The 21,269-nt window shown below is 48.0% G+C and overlaps 2 protein-coding genes across 3 annotated transcripts in view; one reads left to right on the top strand and one right to left on the bottom strand.

The window, feature by feature from the left end:
* FASTKD2 (FAST kinase domains 2) overlaps positions 1 to 21,004 on the bottom strand; it is a 27,887-nt gene extending 6,883 nt beyond the window's left edge. The window contains exons 1-8 of the mRNA XM_077319254.1: positions 20,858 to 21,004; positions 10,433 to 11,239; positions 8,493 to 8,596; positions 5,128 to 5,236; positions 3,799 to 3,922; positions 2,866 to 3,005; positions 1,050 to 1,222; positions 333 to 496 (exon numbers count right to left, since the gene is read on the bottom strand). Of these exons, the coding sequence (XP_077175369.1) occupies positions 333 to 496; positions 1,050 to 1,222; positions 2,866 to 3,005; positions 3,799 to 3,922; positions 5,128 to 5,236; positions 8,493 to 8,596; positions 10,433 to 11,155 (1,537 nt within the window). The 5' untranslated portion in view covers positions 11,156 to 11,239; positions 20,858 to 21,004. The remainder of the gene's footprint in view (positions 1 to 332; positions 497 to 1,049; positions 1,223 to 2,865; positions 3,006 to 3,798; positions 3,923 to 5,127; positions 5,237 to 8,492; positions 8,597 to 10,432; positions 11,240 to 20,857) is intronic.
* Positions 20,995 to 21,269, top strand: part of MDH1B (malate dehydrogenase 1B) — a 25,415-nt gene continuing 25,140 nt past the window's right edge. For both annotated transcript variants that reach the window (XM_077319256.1, XM_077319255.1), the window contains exon 1: positions 20,995 to 21,125. In XM_077319256.1, the coding sequence (XP_077175371.1) occupies positions 21,104 to 21,125 (22 nt within the window). In that variant the 5' untranslated portion in view covers positions 20,995 to 21,103. The remainder of the gene's footprint in view (positions 21,126 to 21,269) is intronic.

Below are 21,269 nucleotides of genomic sequence, written 5' to 3'. Positions count from 1 at the left end.
GTTCATTAATTTTTAATGTATTTTTAAATTTGTTAAACATTTATCGGGTATATGGCCATGTTGATCTCCCCAAAATTACCAATGATGAGGCTGGAGGGGGTTGGGGGGGGCGTACACAACTATGCTTCCCAACCTTATTCTGCATGATTGTGCCATTTCTGAGGTTCCTTGAATCCTAAAGATTGTTTTAGGGGTTTCTCAACAGGAATGAGAAAGGCTGCATTACAGAGCTCTGTTATAGCCATGTCTGCACATACACAGGATGCATATGAATCATGTCATAAAGTTGTATACAGTCTGAGAGAGAAGACAAGTCAAAGTAAGCTTCTGACCTTCAGACATCAGATTGTGAATGACTTCATCCTGTAGCAGCTGATCAAGGGCTGGTTGGGGAAGGTATCCTAAAATGCAGAATGAGTATACAGCCTTCAATAAGTCCTTATTCGAGATCCTGGGCAGATAATCAGTCAGGGCCTTATTCAGCGCTTGAAGGAACCTTCAAAAAGTGGAGGGAGACAGAGAGTGAGATTGAAATTCCTAAACTAGATCAACCAGATTACTTACTTCCCAGGACACAGTTAGAATTGCCCTGTGAAAAAGGGGGGGGGAGAGGGAGATTATGACCAACTTGTGCTGTAGTTAGTTCCCACATGACACAACACCACTTGCAATCCTCCCAAAACAGCCATGGAGCCAGACCACAATAGTCCAGGGTTTTAAGTCTACACCTGGATACAAATGAGCCCCTCCTCCCCTTTTCTTTGGGAGAAGGAAGAGGATGAAGAGCATTTCTTTCTAAAGTACTTATGTAGTTAGTTCAGTGGGTGACCGAATTTGTACTGCAGAAACACAAGTATTCCCATCTGCTACTGAAAGTCCTCAGAAACCTGAAATCACAGGAAGCTTCCATTTCTAGCTATCATGGCTACAATCAGCCTAACGTTCACGGATTTGCATAAACTACCTATGCCAATGTCCAACTGCATTTAAAAAATCCATAAGTTGCAAAACAACAACAGAGAAGAAAATATTCCAGAGCCAGAACCTACTGCTGATCTTGGCCTTGTGGGAGGTGGTTGAGCAGAGAATATGCTCGAAGAACAGCCAAAATATCCTTCATGGTCAAAGATTCAGGATGAGATATCACTTTCCCAGCAAAAGTATCCATCAGACTGGCTGGGCGACAGCCAATATTCTCAAAGGCAGAAAGGAAGAAGGTTATCTGAAATTAAAAGAATATCAATTTGTCCATTTTATTATTTGAGATTTCAGCTTGAACAGCTATGCCGGCAGCTGGACATGCCCATAAGTTTTAATTTTCACTTGCCCTAGGCAATTGCTAACTGCAAGACTGTCCAACATCTAAATTAAATTGCCTCTACTTGCTTCATTTAAGATCTTAGTTTTAAATGAGGGAAATATAAATACAAGAGGGAAAATATTCATGTCAGAATAAGTCCACCAATTGCCTCTAGTCTTCTTCCAGAAGCTTTTTTTTTTTTTTGGGGGGGGGGGCAAATCCAGAGCTGCTGCCCCCCTCCCTTTTCTTTAGGCAACCCTTCCCAAGAAGTCACAATGTAGCTGTTCCCTCTCTCCTGCCACCCCTTTCCTCTGGCTTTCCTCTGGCTTTTGGTCCACTTTCTGGCTTTTCTTGTCCTCAGCCCTCTTCCTGTCTGTCCTTTAAAAGCTGCTCGGGAGGTAGACCAACCTCAGCTTCCTCCATTCCTTCTTCAACCCCATGAGGATTTGGCCTGATAGGAAGAGTCCTGCTCCAATGGGGCATTAGGCTTTATTTATCCAAAAAACAACAACAAAAAACTGATGCTTACCCAAGGGGTCTCGTGGCAACTTACAACATTAAAACCAGTAAGGTAAAACATAAAATCAAATAAAATATAAACTAATAAATTATTAAAATATGTGGCTATCACCAGTCTACTATTAAAACAGCCAAAACATATGTTTGCCCTCCATAAGGCAAACTAGACAAGTTTGACAGGGCATGGCTGTCAACTGAGAGTGCATTCCACAGAGTAGGGGCCACAACTGAGAAGGTCTTTGGTGAAAGCTATCTGAGCCCTCCTGGCTTGCTGCCTGAAGCCCATGGTCTACCACACCTTCTCACCTGAGCTGGGTAAAGTATGAGCCTTATCTTCTGGGCTCTGGCCCTCCACCAGGTCCCATCTAAGCCTCCCAGTCAGAAGCTCGCTCCATCAATTGCAGGGTCTCCCTGCCTCCCCTCTGCCATTATTTTCTTCCCCCTAAACACTCCCTTCACCTCCAGCTTGTGATCCAGCTGGGGGCCACTTGTGCCAGCCCCCAAAGTCCTATGGCTGTTCCACCCCCGCCCTCTGTTGCACTGAAGTTTGCCATGGCTCTTGGAGACCCAGCTAGTCCCCTCTGCCCCCCTGCTCAACTGCCATTGCTTGACATCTTTGGAGGATCCCCAAAAGGCTGGCAACAAACTCTCCAATGGACCCCTATTAAGTACCATGAAATGGGCTATATCAACAAAGTACAGGGGATAAGCTGTATTACGAATGAATGAACCCAGAATAAAACATCAAATATCCTCACTGGCCAGAATCCTGTGCTTATGTTGAAGATCAACTGAAATCTAGATAAAAGATTATCAATCTTCATATGCAGCATTTTCAGCATACATACTGGACTGCTGCCATTAGTTTGATCTCTGAATCTACATTACAAAAGGTGCACGGACAGCAACAGGTATAAAAAAATTATGACCAGCATAATGGCATTTCTAAAGTACACCAAATTGTCAGGTTTGCCCAAGAACTCATTTGATACTGCAAAACTGCTGGTGAGTCTTATGAATTATCATGCCCCCCCCCCACAGTTTACCTGCTTGGTGTCCCACATATAGAAGGATGATACTATGTAATTGGCTATTGCAGAAAAGAGTGCAGTGTTGCGATACAGAAGGTCATTACATGATCTCAGAATGCTCAGCAATCGCCAGAACGGAATTCCCTCGATATTCTCTATTATACATACAGAAGAAGGCCCAAAACAAAAAAAAAAGAAAGTTTAGAAGTGGTGCTAAAGGCCTTAAACACTCCAAGCAGATTTTGTGCATTGACTGAGTCAAAAATATGCCACAGAAAGAAATATCACAATAATTGAGAATACAGGAGTAAAAGATAATGGACAGCAAAGACATGTGCAGCAAAGACCCGATGCAAGGGAACCCAGCACTTTATTTTGACAGGCTGACACCTTCCTCCCAATGCCATTGACTACAAACTGTGCCTGAAGCTAAGTCATGAAATCCATTCGCCACGTGGCACTGGGGAAGGGGATGAGTTTGTATGTTCAAGAAAATCAAGCCTAAGAAAATCAAGCCTAAGGCTAATCCAAATAAAACTCCATGCAAAATGTTAGATAACTGTTTTCGTTAACTATCCTCAGATTTGACTTTGGCTCTCTTTTTGTTGGTGTTGCTTTTCCTCACTAAGTGGCTCTGCATGTAATCTGAAGAAGCTTAAAGGACATGGAAAACGGAGGCTCAGGAGTAGAGCTTCTGCTTGGCATGCAGAAAGTCCCAGGTTTAATCTCCAGAAACTCCTTCTAAAAGAATGACACAAAACTAGATGATGGCAAAGACCACAACCCGAGACCCTGGAGAGTTGCTGCTCCTGATGGACTGAGGGTCTGATTTGGTATAAGGCAGATTCATGTCTTTAGTGTGTTCCAAATGGACACAAAACAGTGATCACACTAAACTAGCAAAAAGGGGAGGTGGGGCAGCAGTCCGAGACAGTCACGGCAACTTACCTATTATTTTGTCACTGCAAGCTTTCAGAATGGGAAGGGAGCGGTAATTCATCTCAGCCAGTGCACTGAACATATGCTGAGCATTTGGAAATGTCATCTGATCAATCTGACTCAAAATTTTGGCCTGAAAAGCAAAACAGGCTGAGATGAGACTCTGGTGGGCAGCCGTGTTGGTCTAAGGCAAAAGAACAAAATCTGAGTCCAGTACCAAGTTTAATTCTAGGTATAAGCTTTGGGGTGCATGCACATTTCCTTAAGACATGTGTCGTAAGGGTACCACTGGATTCAGGCTAAAATTAGACAGGCCGACAGATGGCTGTCCTAACAAGAAAAGGGTGGCTCAGCTGCTCCAGACTTCCACTAAACAGAACTGTTTCCCATATTTATTTAAAATATACTAGCTTCAAAGCCCGTTCCTAAGAACAGGCCTTGAAAGGGCCCCCTCCCCTGGGCCCTGGCCAGGCAGCTTAAGGTGGCTTTGGGCCACAGCTTGCAGTCAGATCAAGTGTGGTGGGCGGGGGGCTGGCCAGCTCGTTAGCAGGCCTAGGACAGAGCTCGTTAGCAGGCCCAGCCTAGCAGGCCAAGAGGCCCTCGTTAGCAAGCCCACCACAATCCTTTGCCCAGGGCCCTTTCCCCTTACCTGCTGCTGGCTCCAGGCACTGAGGCGCATCTGAGAGCAAAGAGGCTAGAGTCCTGGGATGGAGGGCCAGAGCTGCAGGGGCAGAGCCAATTGGGATACAGCCAGGCTGCACCCTGATTGGCCCTATTCCAACTAGAACAGCTGGACACGTCCCTCCCAGCAGGCTGTTTCACAAATATATAGAGGAACCATGGATAAAGATTTGTTTGCTGCCTTTCTTTCTATGGCGCCCAAGGAGGCTTACAATATATTAATTAATAATACACAATAAAAAATTAAAACTGAAAACTAAAACACACAATTTTAAAAATTAAACACAGCACTTAAATAATAGTCTTTGGCTGCCTCCAAAGGATAAAAAAATGACTCCTTTGGGGGCTTCCTCTTCATCTGTTTTCCATTCCAGGGCACTTTTGTGTTTGCTTAGAATACAGAGCGATGAAAATCAGGGGCGGAAACACATCTCCTTCTGCTGCGAAGCTGCCAATACAAGAGTTAACATGAAATGAAAGAACCTGTGTCTTGGCTGCAGGATAGAACTCAAAACCTTCTGAGCAACTGAATCTTTTCTTTGCTGCCTGAAATCACATGAGGGAATTACCCAGCAGCTAGTCCTGACAGCCTTTCAAATCACTACTGATTGCTTGACTGGGACTGTATCCATGACACGACTAAGCCTCTAATTTTACCTCCAGTTTTGTCTTCAGAGAGAGAGGTGAGTCCTTTCCTATACATTTCATTATTGTTTGGATGACGAACAAGCTGGAGATCTTTGGGATTCGCTGCTCCACCACCAGCCTAGTGAGAAAGAACATGGTCCCCATCAGGAAATGAATACAGAACAGTCAGAAACACACACAGCAAGCAGATAACGCTAGGAACGGGTCAGAACTATATGTCATCTTTATTTAATTCATTTCTACTCTGCCTAGCAGCTTACATCCTTCTCCTCTCCTCCATTTTATCTTCATAACTACCCTGTGTTGTAGGTCCATTTGGGAGAAAGTGACTGGACTAAGGTCACCTGAGCCAGCTTCCATGGCAAAGCAGGGATTTGAACCTGGATATCTCAGTCTGACACTCAAACCACTACACCACATCGGCTTCCAGCAATGGCTATAGAAGAACACAGCAACATATGAATGAGGCATTATAGTTTAGGATGCATATCCTGACCAGTGGGATATTACTAAAGATTATTTTAGGCAGCTTAATTTGAATACATGAAGCTGACTTCTACTGAATCAGACCCTTGGTCCCTCAAAACCAGCTGTGGCCACAGATTAGTAGCAGCTCTCCAGGGTTTCAGACAGAGGTCTTTCCCATCACCTACTGCCCAGTCCTTTTAACTGGATATGCTGGGGATTGAACTGGGATCTGCATACCAAGCAGATGCTCTTCCACTAAGCCTGGATTAACTGAAAGTAGTCATCAGAGTCCATATTATTATGTGGATGTGCAGGTAAGCTACAAGCAGCAGGAGACTGTACTGGCCCAACCCACCTTACAGATGTCCCCATCTGCACACAGGAAACTGGGGCTGTGGCTTAGTGGAAGAGCTTCTGTGAGGTATGCAGAAATTCTGGGGTCAGTCCCTAGCCTCTCCAGTTAAAAAAGGACCAGTAGGTCATGGGAAAGACCTCTGCCTGATCCCTTGAAGGGTCGCTGCCAGTCTGAGTGGACAATGCTGACCTTGATAGGCCAAGCAGAAGGTACCTTCATGCATGAACTGCAGTGATGCCTCTGCTGCTTAGAGGGCACCTGAAACTTGCAAGAGGAAAGTTGGCTGCAGAGGAGAGGACACGCAGTAATGGGTTTAAACTACAAGTACGATATAGGCTAGATATCAGGAAAAGAATTTTCACAGTCAGAGTAGTTCAGCAGTGGAATAAGCTGCCTAAGGATGTGGTGAGCTCCCCCTCACTGGCAGTCTTCAAGCAAAGGTTGGAGACACACTTTTCTTGGATGCTTTAGGATGCTTGGGGCTGATCCTGCGTTGAGCAGGGGATTGGACTAGATGGCCTGTATGGCCCCTTCCAACTCTATGATTCTATGATTCTAAGCTGTGTATGCTTTTGGTAGCTAAACTTTGTAACAATACAGAACTAAAACTTCCTTAATTCCTGAGCATCTCACTGGAGAATGCAAGGCATGGAGAATGCAACTCCCATCCAATTACTAGCCAGGGCTGACCCTGCGTAGCTTCCAAGATCTGATGAGGCCAGGCTAGGTTGGGCCCTCAGGTCAGGTCTGAATAACTACGGCATCTACAGCATCTCTCTCCTCAAAACTGTTTAACGCCTTCATGCACCCTCTGGCACAGCTGGATTGGAGTTATGGGCTGGGATATCACCAACATACAGAAGACACCCAGCTCTATCTCCTGATGGATAGCCACCCGAACACCCAGCGAGATACATTCGCCAGATGTTTGGAAGCTGTAGCTGGATGGTTAGAGCAGAGTAGCCTGAAACTCACCCCCTCCAAGATGGAGGTCTTGTGCCTGGGCAGGAAGGTGGCAGATCAGGAAGTATGCCTCCCACTGGCTGGGATGAAACTCAACATCTCGCCCTCAAACAGGAACTTGGCGGTGACCCAGGATGCTTCTCTTTCTATGGAGGCCAAGGTCATGGGAGTAGTGTGTATGGCATTTTTCCACCTACGCCAAACAAAGCTACTAGCTCCCTACCTGTTGTCAGATTGTTTGGCCAAAGTGAATCATGCAATGATCACTCCCAGACTAGACTTCTGTAACTCACTCTACTCTGGCTTACTCTTGTCAGGGGGTTGGACTAGATGGCCTGTATGGCCCCTTCCAACTCTATGATTCTATGTCCCTGACCCAGAAATTGCAGCTGGTGCAAAATGCAGCTGCTAGAGTCCTCACAGGAACATCTTGGAGGGCACACATCCAGCCAGTACTGAGACAGCTGTATTGGTTGCCGGTTGCGGCCCGGATCAGGTTCAAGGTTTTGGTGTTAACCTTCAAGGCCATCTGTGGTCTGGGCTCCTCATATCTGCAGGGCTGCCTGCCTCCTTAGGACTCTGTCCCTCACAGGTCTCTTCGCCCTGTGGGTTGAACTTGTTGGAGGTCCCCGGCCCAAGGAGGTTTGCTTGGCCTCGATCCTAGCCCCGACCTGGTAGAATGTGCTCTCAGGAGAGCTGAGAGCCCTGACAGAGTTTTCTCCGTTCCGAGGGGCCTGCAAGACGGAGCTTTTCCACCAGGTCTTTGGTTGAGATCAGGATGGGTTAGAACTGGGCCCTCGCTGGCTAGCCAGGTCATCAGGCACCCCTGGAATAGCCCCCGAGGCACTGTGCCACCATAGGGTCTGTTATAACTGGGGGTGGGGACTTTTGCTGCCTGAGGGGGAGTGGATTTTTATAGGGATTTTATTATTGTTTGGGGGTGATTTTAATTTATATTTATGACTAGTGCCCACTGCAGTCAGGAATGCAGCGGGCGATAGTGGAACTCCCTCCCCCCCGCCCCGGCCTCCTCAAGGACCGAAAATGGCTGGGAGCCGGCTTCAGGCTGTGGCGCCATTTTAAAGTGACAGAGAAGGCAGGAGGGAGGTCTCACTCCTGCCCCCCGGCCCTCCCCGTCACTTTAAAATGGCAACACAGCCAGGAGTCGGCTCCCGACCTCTGTGACATTTTAAAATGGCAGGGAAGCTTTCATGCTGGCTTCCTGTTGGGCCGGAAGGCCCTCACACCACCTCTGTGAGGCGGCGTAAGGGTTTCCCAGCTTAACGGGAATGGAGGCCCCCACCCCCAGGGCTCTTACATGTGTCCAGGGGAGCGTCCAGGGGCAAAATGCTGGCAATGCCAGCAGAGAGCCCCTGGCCGGGGTGGAAGGGTGGGTCTGCCTGGACTGTGGGCCCACTGATTGGGCCACAGTCCTGATTGGGTGTGGCCTGTCTGAGGCAGGGCCCAATTGGAACACACGACAGGCCATGCCCACTCTTTGCCCACTAAGCCCTTAAAAGAAACCCCGAGAGAGAGAGAGAGAGAGAGAGAGAGAGAGATCAGAAAAGACGTTTGGCTTTTTCCTTACTGCAATCCAGTTTGGAGAGCTTCTACATTCTTGCATTTTTCCATCCCTTGCAATGTGGAGGCAACAATGGAAAGACTTCGGACATCTAATTCATTCAGACGCTCCTATTCAAAACACAAGAAAGCCTGGAAAATTCGAAGGAGGCCGAGCTGACAAATTTTCAGCAACCTTTCAATCAAGGGGAAAAAATACATAAAACAGGTAATCATGAGAACGTCCCAGTAAGGTTTACTCTACAGTATAAGTGGCCAAACTGGCTCTCCAGATGTCCATGGACTACAATTACCATGAGTCCATGACCGCATGCTTCATGGTAACTTCATGGCTCATGGTAGTTCATGGACATCTGGGAGCCCCAGTTTGGCTATCCCTGCTCTGCAGCAATGCATTTTCAGTTCAAACTCCACAACAGATGGCTTGAACTACATTAAAGGTATCTACCTGCCCTGTTTGAAACAAAACCATTCCATAATTACTCTTGTATTCAGGGGCAGACAAGGTGATAAAAGCAGCCCTGGAAAGCCACCTCCCCAACAAAGGGGAAGGAAAGACTTCCCATGGCTTCTGCCATGAACAGCAGCTGCAGCAACCACTGCTCAATATTACAAGGAAAACCAGTAGGAACCTTCCGCCCAGATTCTATGAAGCAGTTTGACATGGGGCTAGACACTATGGAGGTGGCAAACTGGGCTCTCCCAATCCACTCTCCTAGCATTTGGGCCTAAAATTACGGCTGACGATGGGAGAGCTGTCACTGGCTAGTTCTCGGCATCTGTATTATGGAAGACAGATCAGTACCAATAGAGCAGGGATGGCCAAACTGTGGCGCTCCAGATGACCATGGACTATCTATCAATCAATCAATCAAACAAACTTTATTACAGTCATTCGGACTAAGTTATATGAAGTTGATACATAAGAGACCAAAAGAATATGGTCATTTAATGTAATACAATTTAAAACAGATCATAAAATAGAACTTAAAACTATGCTAATTTAGAGCATTGGATTTTTGTGGCAGCACAAAACTTAGCCAGCGGAGTTGTCACCTGGGGGGACTCATCACTTAGCAGCCTCTTTGCTCGATCCACATTATGATGTTGTGACAACTTTTTAAGGAATGGTTCAATCAAGTTGCAACGAATGTCTACATAAGCAGGGCAGTGGAACAATATATGCTCTCTTGTATCAATTTCACCACTCCCACAAAGACATCGTCTCAGTGTAAGGGGAATGTTCTTATAGCGACCCTCTACAAGAGCTGAAGGCAAGATGGAGGATCTTGCAATGGTAAATGCCCTTCTTTGCTAACTTATTACCAGCTGAGACAGATAAGTGGCAGGGGCCAGAACATATCTTGTTTTAACTGGGGCCAAAAAAGTTGGACCATGGACTACAGTTTCCATGAGTTCCTGCCAACATATGCTGGACATGTTTGGCCACCCCTGCAGTAATGGACCACCACAGTTCTTGGGGCTGTTGGAGGCAGTGGAGTGTGTGTTCTGTTGCTTGACAATTCCGAGTGTCCTAGCTCTCGGGCAAGGCAGATGTTGATGGAGGGGGCTAGGAAAATACTGCAGCTTTTGATGCTCTGCTATGAACCTATAAAGAGTATATACATATAAGAAGCAGGCCCAGTGGAAATTTGGAGTGTGAATAAGAGAGAACCTTCAAACTTCTCCTCCATTTCATTACCACCAAGCCTCCAAGCAGGCATGACTTTTCTCACTCCTCTCCACCCTGGCACTCCACCCTGTGAAAACACTTTCAAGTTCAGCACTGAAAGTGCTATATAAATGTCAGGTATATTCATAAATATTTGCAGTATTAGTGCTTTCCTGCTCTCTTCCAAATTTATGGCCCCATTTGGCAATTATGATCTTTTATGACATACACACTGGGAACACCTGTGAAATTGCATACGGGTATAAAAGGCTTACCTGGCATATCCTCAGCATTGTCTGAACCAACCGGGTATTCTGCGGGACTCCAAGTCTCACCACTGCATGCAGACTGTATACCAAATCATCCTGCCGCATGTACCTGGCCTCCTGCATCACACACTGACAGAGCTGGCTAAACTGAGGGTGGTCAAACATCAGCTGTCTCTCATAATACTTCTGGTCTTCCAAAAGACTTTTGGTCAGCATCCACATAGTGGTCAGGCTGTTACTGATGTTGTTGTGGGAAACTGGGTATCTTGAAAACAAGTCTAGTACATCGCAGGGAGATGTGCACTTTTGAAGCTCATCAAAGCGCTGCTGGGCCATGGACCTCTCACCCATTTCTTTGCTTGCGCTTCTGTCTGTTGCTGCAGTGTCCATGGAACCAAATGGAGGTTTGGCAACTTCTGCAGTCGCTGGTCTAGAGCTTTGTGTTTGATCATCTAACAAATCATTAGAGCTTCTGTGTTCATTTGTGTTGATATTTTCTCTGTCGATAAAAGCATCTTGACAAAAAAACCTACCAGATGACTGAAGCCAGCAATGAGATAAGTACAATGGGCATCGCCTGAGATAAAGACTTGGCACGCTGTTTTTATGTGTGTTAGTCCCCAATGCATATGTTCTCATCGCTGTTCTCGTTGCAAAAGGACATGCCTGCATCTGCCTGATGGTCCTTATAAAACCACCCAGATTCTTATTCATTTTACTGCTCATCATTCAGTTATTTGTTCAAAGAAAAAACAAATTGACAAAATGCTAGCAGGACAAATCAGCTGGCCAGAACAGGATCATGTAAGTCACCTACAAAATGAATTAAAAATGGAAGCACAGTGAAGGATAGCAACATTTATCAACAATTTTACAGATACGGCTCCTATACAGGACAGTTAACGCACATTTTACAGGATGCTGTGAACAACAATCGATGGTTAGAAGGGCAAATCCATTACCCAACATGCAGTCAGTCTTTGTACTGACACAACTGAGAAGGAGAAGAATAACTGAGCTTAAAGTTGCAGATCTCACAAAGGTAAGGAAGAAATTAGTTCAAAGATATGTGTACTTCAGACACAGTCAGAGATGAAGTATCACCAAAAATTATTTAGTCAAAATCATTACCATACAGCCAGATATAAGCTCTGTCCTTGATTTCAAGAAGCTTAGTATTTGCATCCTGGATTTCAAGGCTACCTGAACATAAATTTCCACTTGACAAAAACCGTATTTGGCAAATGAGCCAAAATGCACACTTTTGCTTACTTACTTTGAGCCTCGGGGGAGGGTGGTATATAAATACAATGGATAAATTATGTGTATGTCTATCATCAGACGCCCTTGAACTCAGCAAGCGCAAAAACTCAGCAAGTTTTTGCATCCTTGACTACCGTTAACCTTTTGAGGAGGGGTTCCTATGTAACAGGGACTCCACTGTCTAACATAGGGATCCCCAAAGTGGTATCTGAGGGCGCCATGGTGCCCGCTGAAAGCCTTCTTGGCATCTACCAAGTGGCTTCAATAATTTGGTGGGGCCAGATGAGGTTTTGATGAGCAAGGCTTCTGTCTTGCCACTGGGGATTTGATAGGCTGTGCAGATTTTTTTTTAATTGCTTTGGCAGCGGCAGCTGCCACCACAGACCAGAATCTTTGCTGTGTGACTGAAGGTGAGTTATGACAGTTGTTCTGTGACTGGTTCTGCCTCCTGCAACAGCCATTTTGTGGCTGTACCCACCACAGTAAGTCCTACACGCTGGTTATGTAACGAAGCTAAACAGGGTGGGCTCATGTCTATATATGTCTTACAAATTCAGCCTGACACCTGTTTTAAGACTCGTCTGCCAAAGGTTATGTCATGGCCCCGTCTCCAGAGGGTGCCTCTGCACCACTGCCTGAGCTCATTCTGCCAGCTCCCTCGGAGGAAGAAGTGGAGGAGCTGGAGCAAAGCAGCAGGGTGCTGCTTAGAGAGGCAAGTCCCGATGGGGAGCCACAACCAGGTCCCAGCCAGACAAGCACCATGCCCTCTGCACCAGCATTACCTCAGCCTGCAGCAACACCCCTGAACAGCCCAGACTCATCTCCAGAGTGCAGGAGGGAATGCAGGAGGACAACGTTGGCAACACGCAGGCAAAGTGCTCGGCTTAGACTACAGCAACAGGCTAGGTTGGGCTCAGGTGGGGCTCATTCATCGGAGGAAGGCTGAGTGCCAGCTGCAGCCACTTGGTGTGACAGCTCAGCTTGTTCTTAAGCACAGCCGAAGTGCTTCCCAGTGTGGCTGCAACTTTGTGCACATGTCCACCCGTTGCCTTGACTGGTTTCCTGCTCCCTGACGCTTCGGCGGTTCTCCTTTGGACTTCGTCAGCTAACAATTCCTGATAAGACCCGGACTGGACTTTTGACTACTCTCTGGTACGCGCTTTGAACTTGCTTGACTCGGTAACTGTGCTTGCCCTTGCACTAACCCTGTGTGTGCCCAGCTAGGGCAGCACAGGTTACTAATTCCTCCTCCTGAGCCTCAATTTTGTAATGCGTCACAAATGTAGTAAAGGAGGACCATGTCGCTGTCCTACAAATCTCCTCAATCAGGACTCTGGTTCTAAAGGCTGCTGAGGTGGCTGCAGCTCTGGTTGAGTGTGCCCTGATATTCTTTGGACAGCTCAACCCTTGTGATTCTTAAGCCTGCTTCATACACAGTCTTATCCAATAACACACTGTAGACTTTGATACCTTATTACCTATGTTTGTTGTACTGTAGGTCACAAATAAGGCCTCTGTTAATTTAAAGGCCTTGTCATGGCCCCGTCTCCAGAGGGTGGCTCTGCACCACCGTCTGAGCTCATTCTGCCAGCTCCCTCGGAGGAAGAAGTGGAGGAGCTGGAGCAAAGCAGCAGGGTGCTGCTTAGAGAGGCAAGTCCCGATAGGGACCACAACCAGGTCCCAGCCAGACAAGCACCATGCCCTCTGCACCAGCATTACCTCAGCCTGCATCAACACCCCTGAACAGCCCAGACTCATCTCCAGAGCGCAGGAGGGAATGCAGGAGGACAATGTTGGCAACACGCAGGCAAAGTGCTCGGTTTAGACTACAGCAACAGGCTAGGTTGGGCTCAGGTGGGGCTCATTCATCGGAGGAAGGCTGAGTGCCAGGTGCAGCCACTTGGTGTGACAGCTCAGCTTGTTCTTAAGCACAGCCGAAGTGCTTCCCAGTGTGGCTGCAACTTTGTGCACATGGCCACCCGTTGCCTTGACTGGTTTCCTGCTCCCCAACGCTTCAGCGAAGCTCTGTTTGACTGATTCCCGGCTTGACCTTGGTAAAGATAAACGACAACTCTTTCGGTTCTCCTTTGGACTTCGTCAGCTAACAATTCCTGATAAGACCCGGACTGGACTTTTGACTACTCTCTGGTACGCGCTTTGAACTTGACTCGGTAACCATGCTTGCCCTTGCACTAACCCTGTGTGTGCCCAGCTAGGGCAGCACAGGCCTGAGTCCTTTGATATAACACCTCAATGCCCTTCTGTTGTCTAATTTGTGCTAATTCTTTTCTGTCCCACTGAAGGGTTTGGAAAGAAAGATGGAATCACTATTTGTTGGTTCAAATGAAAACCTGAATTGACTTTTGGCACAAAGGAAGCATCTGTACGTAACAAAACAGACCCTTTACAGAAAATACACAGATCTTCAGCAACTGATAGGGCACCCAGGTCAGACACCTTTCTTGCTGTTGTAACTGCAGTCCAAGACAAATATTTTAATTCTATTGATTTTAGAAGTTCAAATGGATATCTCGTAAGCGCCTGAAGCCCTTTTGAGAGGTTCCATGTTAGAAAACTTACGTTGGACAGATATAGCTAATTGAGCTGCCCCTTTGAGATATTTTCTGATCATTTTATTGCTTGCAAGGCCTTTTAGACCTTTGAACTCCAACACCGCTGCTAAGGCTGGCATCTGACATCTCAGCGTATTAGGCCTTAACCCTTTACTTCTACCAACATGTCGGAACGCCACGATATCTTTAAAAGACGGCTTCATAGGGTCTAAGATGCGGTTCTGTGCCCATTTAAATGCTAACCAGGTATAGTTATATATTCTCCTGGTTGCTGGACACCTAGCATGAACATTACATCTGCCATCACTTTGGCAATGCCATTATCTACTAGAGCTTCCCTACCAATTTCCATGCCATCATTCTTAACCATTGAGGATCTCAGTGTCAAGTGTTCCTTGGCTTAACAGAACCAGAGCCACTTGCAAGGACCATGGGTTCTCCACTGATAGTTCCATTGAGTCCAAAAACCATGTTCTCCTCGGTCACCATGGTGCCAACAGTATTACAGTTGCTTGATCCTCTCTGATTTTGTTCAACACTTTGTTCAACAGTTCTTATGACCCTTTTTCCAGAAACCTGGACATGAATCTGTTCACTTTTTTTTTCTTTTCCTTTTTTTTACAGTGAATAGATCTATTATTGGATTTCCAAAGCAAAGGATGATCTGCTGGAACATTTGATTGTTGATTAACCACTCCATTGGGTCCACATCCTTGTGACTCAGCCAATCCGCCATCACATTCTGGGTGCCTCGCAGATGCCTTGGACCTTGGACATGACTTTCTGCCCACTGGCAGACCATTACTACCTCTTTGTGAAGCATCTACGCTCTTGTAACCCCTTGCCGATTTATATGTGCTTCAGCTGTCACGTTGTCCATTTTGATCAGGACATACTGATCCTGGAATAGTTCTTGAAGGACTACCAGAGCCAATCTGATGGCCCTTAACTCCAACAGATTTATGCTGTAGGTGGACTCTATTTTTGTCCACTTTCCTTGAGCCATCTGGTTTCTGCAGTGCGCTCCCTAATCTCTAAGGCTCACATTTGTGGTCACAATAACTGGCCTTCGCGGCCCGCGGGTTGGGGACCACTGGTCTAAGGTATCTTCCCCAAAGAGAAGTCTGCCTGAAAATTTTTCCTTTGCCAGATTAGATTTTGATAGGGGATCCACTTTCCAGTGTGTAAACAAGAGATTATGCCTGGCTTCTATATTGGCCCCTGTGCCCTGGCTGAGCTTTCTGCAACAAACTGGCAGGTTCTTTTGGTCTTTTTTAGAGCCCTTCTCAACCTTAGGGGGTCTGGCTCTGGATCTTGCAACAAGTCATCAGTCCAGACTACTGCTGCTCTGGCGAAATTAGAAAGAACTGCATCTGCCCTGATAGCTAAGGAGTTGGCTTCATGAGCTTTCTTTAACACAGCCCCATTTTTTCTATTTACAGGATCCTTTAGGACGTTATCTTTGGTTAGTACTGCTCCTGTTAACACAGCTACCACAGAAGCATCAACCAATGGGATTTTTAGATCCTGCATGGTTTCATCTGGAAGCATATAAAAATTTTGGCTACAGAATGCAAGGACATTCCTCTGCTAGGAAATGCCCATTCCGCTCTCATAACACCTTCAAAGTCATTAGCAAACAGGCATACTGTCAGCTTACATCCAAGTTACTTCATCTCCTGGTTTTTCCTGAAGCAGAACTGGTCAAAAACTCCTCATAATTGATACTTTTAGTGACTTTTTCCAAATATTTTTGAAAATGTTCTGCTTAAAAAGGCTGGAGGAGACTGCTTTGGACTCAGAATCTGTCCCTGGCCATTCCCGATCCTCCTTATCAGAAGCCACTGGAACTGGTGTAGCTGCTGACTGAAGATCTTCCCTTTCTATCTCTGAATGTTGATAGTTATCTCTGTGCTTTGTGTGCTTTCTCCTTGGTCTCCTGCTAGAGAAGGACGCTGCTCTCCTAGATTTTAAAGATCTTTTTCTCTTTCTGGATCCCTGCTCCTGTGGATGAGGAATCAGTGTCTTCACTTGGGGATGGGGAAGAACTGGCCCCCCTCCTCCTATTTTGGGAGGGTGGGACGGACTGTAACTTCTTTTCTTGCACCCTGGCTGCAGTCTGGGCTTGTGGAGGAGCAGCTAATGACTGTGGGATCCACAAAGGCTGCCAGTGTTTTCCTCTCCACTCTGCCAGTGAGGGCACTAAAATGGCGGGGGGGGGGGGAGGCACGCTGCAGATACATATATTTTCTGCTCTTGCAAGGGAGGTTTGCAGAAAGAGGGGCCCCGCCACCCCGCCTCCCAGCCCAGCCACAGTTCCTGTTACAAGCACATTACCAGCCTGCTCTTGTAATCTCTCAGTGCTGGTCCCGGGTGCAGCTGTATTCTGCCTGGGGGCATCACGTCTCTCAGGTAGAGGAGACATTGTTGCTCTGACCCAGTGATTTCTTCCCCTCCCCGCTCAACCAGGATGGGGGTGAGGGAATTCTCCACCTGCGTGCCTGCAGACGGAGCAGGGGAGTTTCTGGGCTTTCACAGCCTCTTTCACTTCCAATTGTTTTGATCTTTCCTTCTTTCTGGATTCTGCCCCCCCCCCCCCCAGGCTGGTTTCCTCTTAGTGGGGGTGTTTTGCATATTGTTTGCTCTCTCTCACTTCTTTTGCTTTGTGTTTTGCAGATCAAGGAGCTCAGCTTCTACAATCCTGCTCTTGGAGCGTGCAGAGCAACAGGACTGGAGGGGTCAGCCTACCAGGATCCCAGAAGGCTTGCTTTGCATTACCCTGCAAGGAGCAGTAGGAGGCATGACCTAACCAGTGTGAAGGACTTCCCCCACCGTAGGAAAACTGCATCTGCTGGTGTCCCTTGGGTCCTAGCACCCATTGCATTCCTTGTTGCAATGGGCTTTCTTGCTAGTAATAAGCATCACAGTAAAGAGAAACAATTTCTCTTATCATTCCCTTATCCTTCACATGCAGCCAACTGAGTGACCTTAGGCTGTTTTCACAGAGTAGTCAGAGCTCTCTCAGCCCCATCTACCTCACATGGTGTCTGTTGTAGGGAGAGGAAGGGACAGCGATTGTAAGCCACATTGATATTCCTTCAGGTAGAGAAAAGCAGCATATAAGAACCAACTCTTCTTCTTCAGTAATCTCAGGGCTCTCTCAGCCTCACCTCCCTCACAGGGTGCCTGTTGTGGAGAGAGGAAGGGAAGGCGAATGTAAGCCACTCTGAGACTCCTTCAGGTAGAGAAAAGCGGCATATAAGAACCAACTCTTCGTCTGCATTGTCTGAACACAAATTTAACAATAGCCTGTCCTGCCTCTCCCAGAATTTTTTTCATTTGAGTTTTGACCATGGAACTTATGTACCCATTAACCACACTGTGGTTGGCGGTATTTTATGAGGAAGGGAGGTAATTTCTCTTACCAGAATCTAAAGCCATGTCTGACGCAGGCTGCTCTGAGAGGCAATTTGTATGAAAAGTAAAATAAAAAATGTGACAAACAAGATCAAGGGCCCGTTTTCTCTTCCCCTTGTCACCTCCCTGCACATAACATCAATGGTGTGCCTACAATTGAACCAAAATGCAAACAGATTAATCATCGAAAGCCAGTTTGGTGTAGTGGTTAGGAGTGCGGACCTCTAACCTTGCATGCCGGGTGGGCTTGTCTGTTCTGACTGAGCAGTGATATCAGGGCTCTCTCAGCCTCACCCACCTCACAGGGTGCCTGTTGTGGGGAGAGGAAAGGAAAGGCGACTGTCCTTGTCTTCCTCCTCCTCCTCTTCCATTTAAAAAAATGGAAGAAAAGCATCAATTTCTTGTATTGATATTTTACTGCTCAAAAAAACCCTAACACACAATATTATTTTGTGGAATACCTTTGCTATAAGGAAGTAGACACCTGATCTCTTTCCAGAAGGGCACACTTTCCTGTGGGAAGCCCATTATTGTTGCAACTACTGATGCCAGACAACAGCATCTACCACAGAGAAGGCACCCCCAAGTTTTCCCTGCCCCAGCCATTTTGAGAGTCATGCCCCCAATGGCTGCTACAAAGACTGCCTAAGAAAACAGCCATACATAGGGGGTATAGAACACAATCCCTAACCATTTATCCAAGCAACTTTATAAAACTTGCTTGTGAGGTTTCTTAGGGGCAGCAAGCTGGCCAATGGAAGAAACAGGGTGCTGGGCTCTGGTACTCGACCCAGCTGGCCTCCAGATGAGGAACAGCATCTGACCACCAAGTGGGAAGAATATGCAATTCCACTCACGGAAGTCCATATATATTGAAATAATCTTTCAAAGCCCACTAGAAATTTGGAGTGCTGGTTACGAGTGGAAGGCTCTGACCTGGAGAGTGTGGATTGATTCTCTTCTCCTCCTCCACATGCAGCCAGGGGCTTGAAGAAGAAGAAGAGTTGGTTCTTATATGCTGCTTTTCCCTACCCGAAGTAGGCTCAAAGCGGCTTACAGTCGCCTTCCCATTCCTCTCCCCACAACAGACACCCTGTGGGGTGGGTGAGGCTGAGAGAGCCCTGATATCACTGCCCGGTCAGAACAGTTTTATCAGTGCCGTGGCGAGCCCAAGGTCACCCAGCTGGTTGCATGTGGGAGAGTGCAGAATCGAACCCGGCATGCCAGATTAGAAGACCGCACTCCTAACCACTACACCAAACTTGGGCTAGTCACAGTCCTATTAGAGCTGTTCACACAAAGCAGTTCTGTCAGGGCTCTCCCAGCCCCTTTCCCTTACAGGGTGCCTGTTGCAGGGAGAGGAAGGGAAGGCAATTGCAAGCCACTTTGACCGTTTATGCACTGGGAACTTCACTGCCCCAGCTCTCGTGCAGGAGCACAAATCAGGGGCAGATGAGGCACACTGGGCCAAATGCTCACCCGTGTGTGTGCAGGAAGAGGTGGGGTAACCTGCCACAACTAAAACTCCAGCCTGTAACCTGGCATGAAACATCCAGTGCATAAATGGTCTTTGAGACTCCTTCAAGCAGCATATTAAAAACAACTCCTTTGCAAGCAGACCACCCGGGGGGGGGGGGTGTATACTTGCCATCTCCAAGTTGTAAGATTCCTGGAGACTTGGGGATGGCTCCTCAGTGTGGGGCAATGCCAGAGAGCTGCCATTACCTCCGTGAAACAAAAATACAGTCCAGTGGCACCTTTAGGACCAACCAAGATTTATTCAAGGTGAATCATAGAATCATAGAGTTGGAAGGAGCCATACAGGCCATCATCCCAAAGCATCCTAAAGCAGTGGTCCCCAACCTTTTTATCACCGGGGACCGGTCAATGCTTGACAATTTTACTGAGACCCGGGGGGGGGGGGGGGTAGTCTTTTGCCAAGGATCGTTGCCACCGCCTGAGGCCCTGCTCCACTTGCTTTCCCACCGGCACCCCTGACTTCCCGCTGCCCACTGGGGAGGGCACTGCCAGCAGCAGCTGAGCAGTGTCACGCCAAGGGCCCCAGCCATGGTGGTGGCCGCTGGAGAGCACCAAAGGTGAGCCAGCAGCAGAGTGGCAGGAGAGCCCCTGAGGCAGCAGCTGGGGAGGAGGACAAGGAGGAGCCGTGGCCCAGTACCGACTGATCCACGGACTGGTTGGGAACCACTGTCCTAAAGCATCCAAGAAAAGTGTGTATCCAACCTTTGCTTGAAGACTTCCAGTGAGGGGGAGCTCACCACCTCCTTAGGCAGCCTATTCCACTACTGAACTACTCTGACTGTGAAAAACTTTTTCCTGATATCTAGCCTATATCGTTGTACTTGAAGTTTAAACCCATTACTGCGTGTCCTCTCCTCTGCAGCCAGCAGAAACAGCATCCTGCCCTCCTCCAAGTGACAACCTTTCAAATACTTAAAGAGGGCTATCATGTCCCCTCTCAACCTCCTTTTCTCCAGGCTGAACATTCCCAAGTCCCTCAACCTATCTTCATAGGGCTTGGTCCCTTGGCCCCAGATCATCTTCGTCGCTCTCCTCTGTACCCTTTCAATTTTATCTACGTCCTTCTTGAAGTGAGGCCTCCAGAACTGCACACAGTACTCCAGGTGTGGTCTGACCAGTGCCGTATACAATGGGACTATGACATCTTGTGATTTTGATGTGATGCCCCTGTTGATACAGCCCAAAATGGCATTCGCCTTTTTTACCGCTGCATCACACTGCCTGCTCATGTTCAGTTTACAATCCAGCTTTCGAGTGCAAGAGGAAGAGTGCCTGCGCTCGAAAGCTCCCGCCTTGGATAAACTTTGGTTGGTCTTAAAGGTGCCCAACTGGACTCTATTTTCGTTGTCCTGCTTCGGACCAACCCGGCGACCCACTTGACTATTTCCTCCGTGGTCTGTAATCCCTGGAGCTCTCCAGGTCCCGCCTGGAGGTTGGCAGCCGGGCCGGGAGAACAGGCATGGCGCGTGCAGACGTCCCCAGGCGCCTCCCACCCCAAGGGGAGGCCTCCGGCGGCCAAAGACACGGGGGGGGGGGCGTTAAAAGCCACCGACGTCCTTTGACCCCCTCCCGTCTCCCTGGAAACCGCGGGCGGGGCCTCTCGCGCGCGCTTCTCCCCAACGGACTCCCCCGCGCTCACCGGCCCATGCGGCGCTGACCAGCGGCGTCTCCTCGAGGGCAGCGCAAGCAGCAGCCGCAGCAGCACCGGAAGCCGTCGCCGCCACGTGACCCAAACCGGAAGGCGGCTCTCACGCGGCCGACGGCTCCTTACGAGGGACAAGCCGGCCCCTTCCGCGCAGGGGGAGCGCTTGCCGCGTTGCCGGGCAACGTCCCCGCCTGGCGGAGGCCGCCCGAAGCTTCCCATCGCGGGCGACTGGCTGGCTCCATGGCCAAGTTCGTCCTCGCAGGTGAGGCGAAGGCTTTCCCTCGTCGTCGTCGGGGGGAAGGGCGGAGAGCACTGCGGCCCCCGCTCGCCCCCCACCCACCCCCCCCGTGGCACCTGAGCATGCGCAGAGCGCCCATCCGCCTCCTCCCCTTTCAGGGCGGCCTGG

Source organism: Paroedura picta, chromosome 2 (genome assembly GCF_049243985.1).
Source record: "Paroedura picta isolate Pp20150507F chromosome 2, Ppicta_v3.0, whole genome shotgun sequence".
Classification (NCBI taxonomy): Eukaryota; Metazoa; Chordata; class Lepidosauria; order Squamata; family Gekkonidae; genus Paroedura; species Paroedura picta.
Note: the sequence above shows the minus strand (reverse complement) of the source record. Positions and strands in the feature narration are given on the sequence as shown.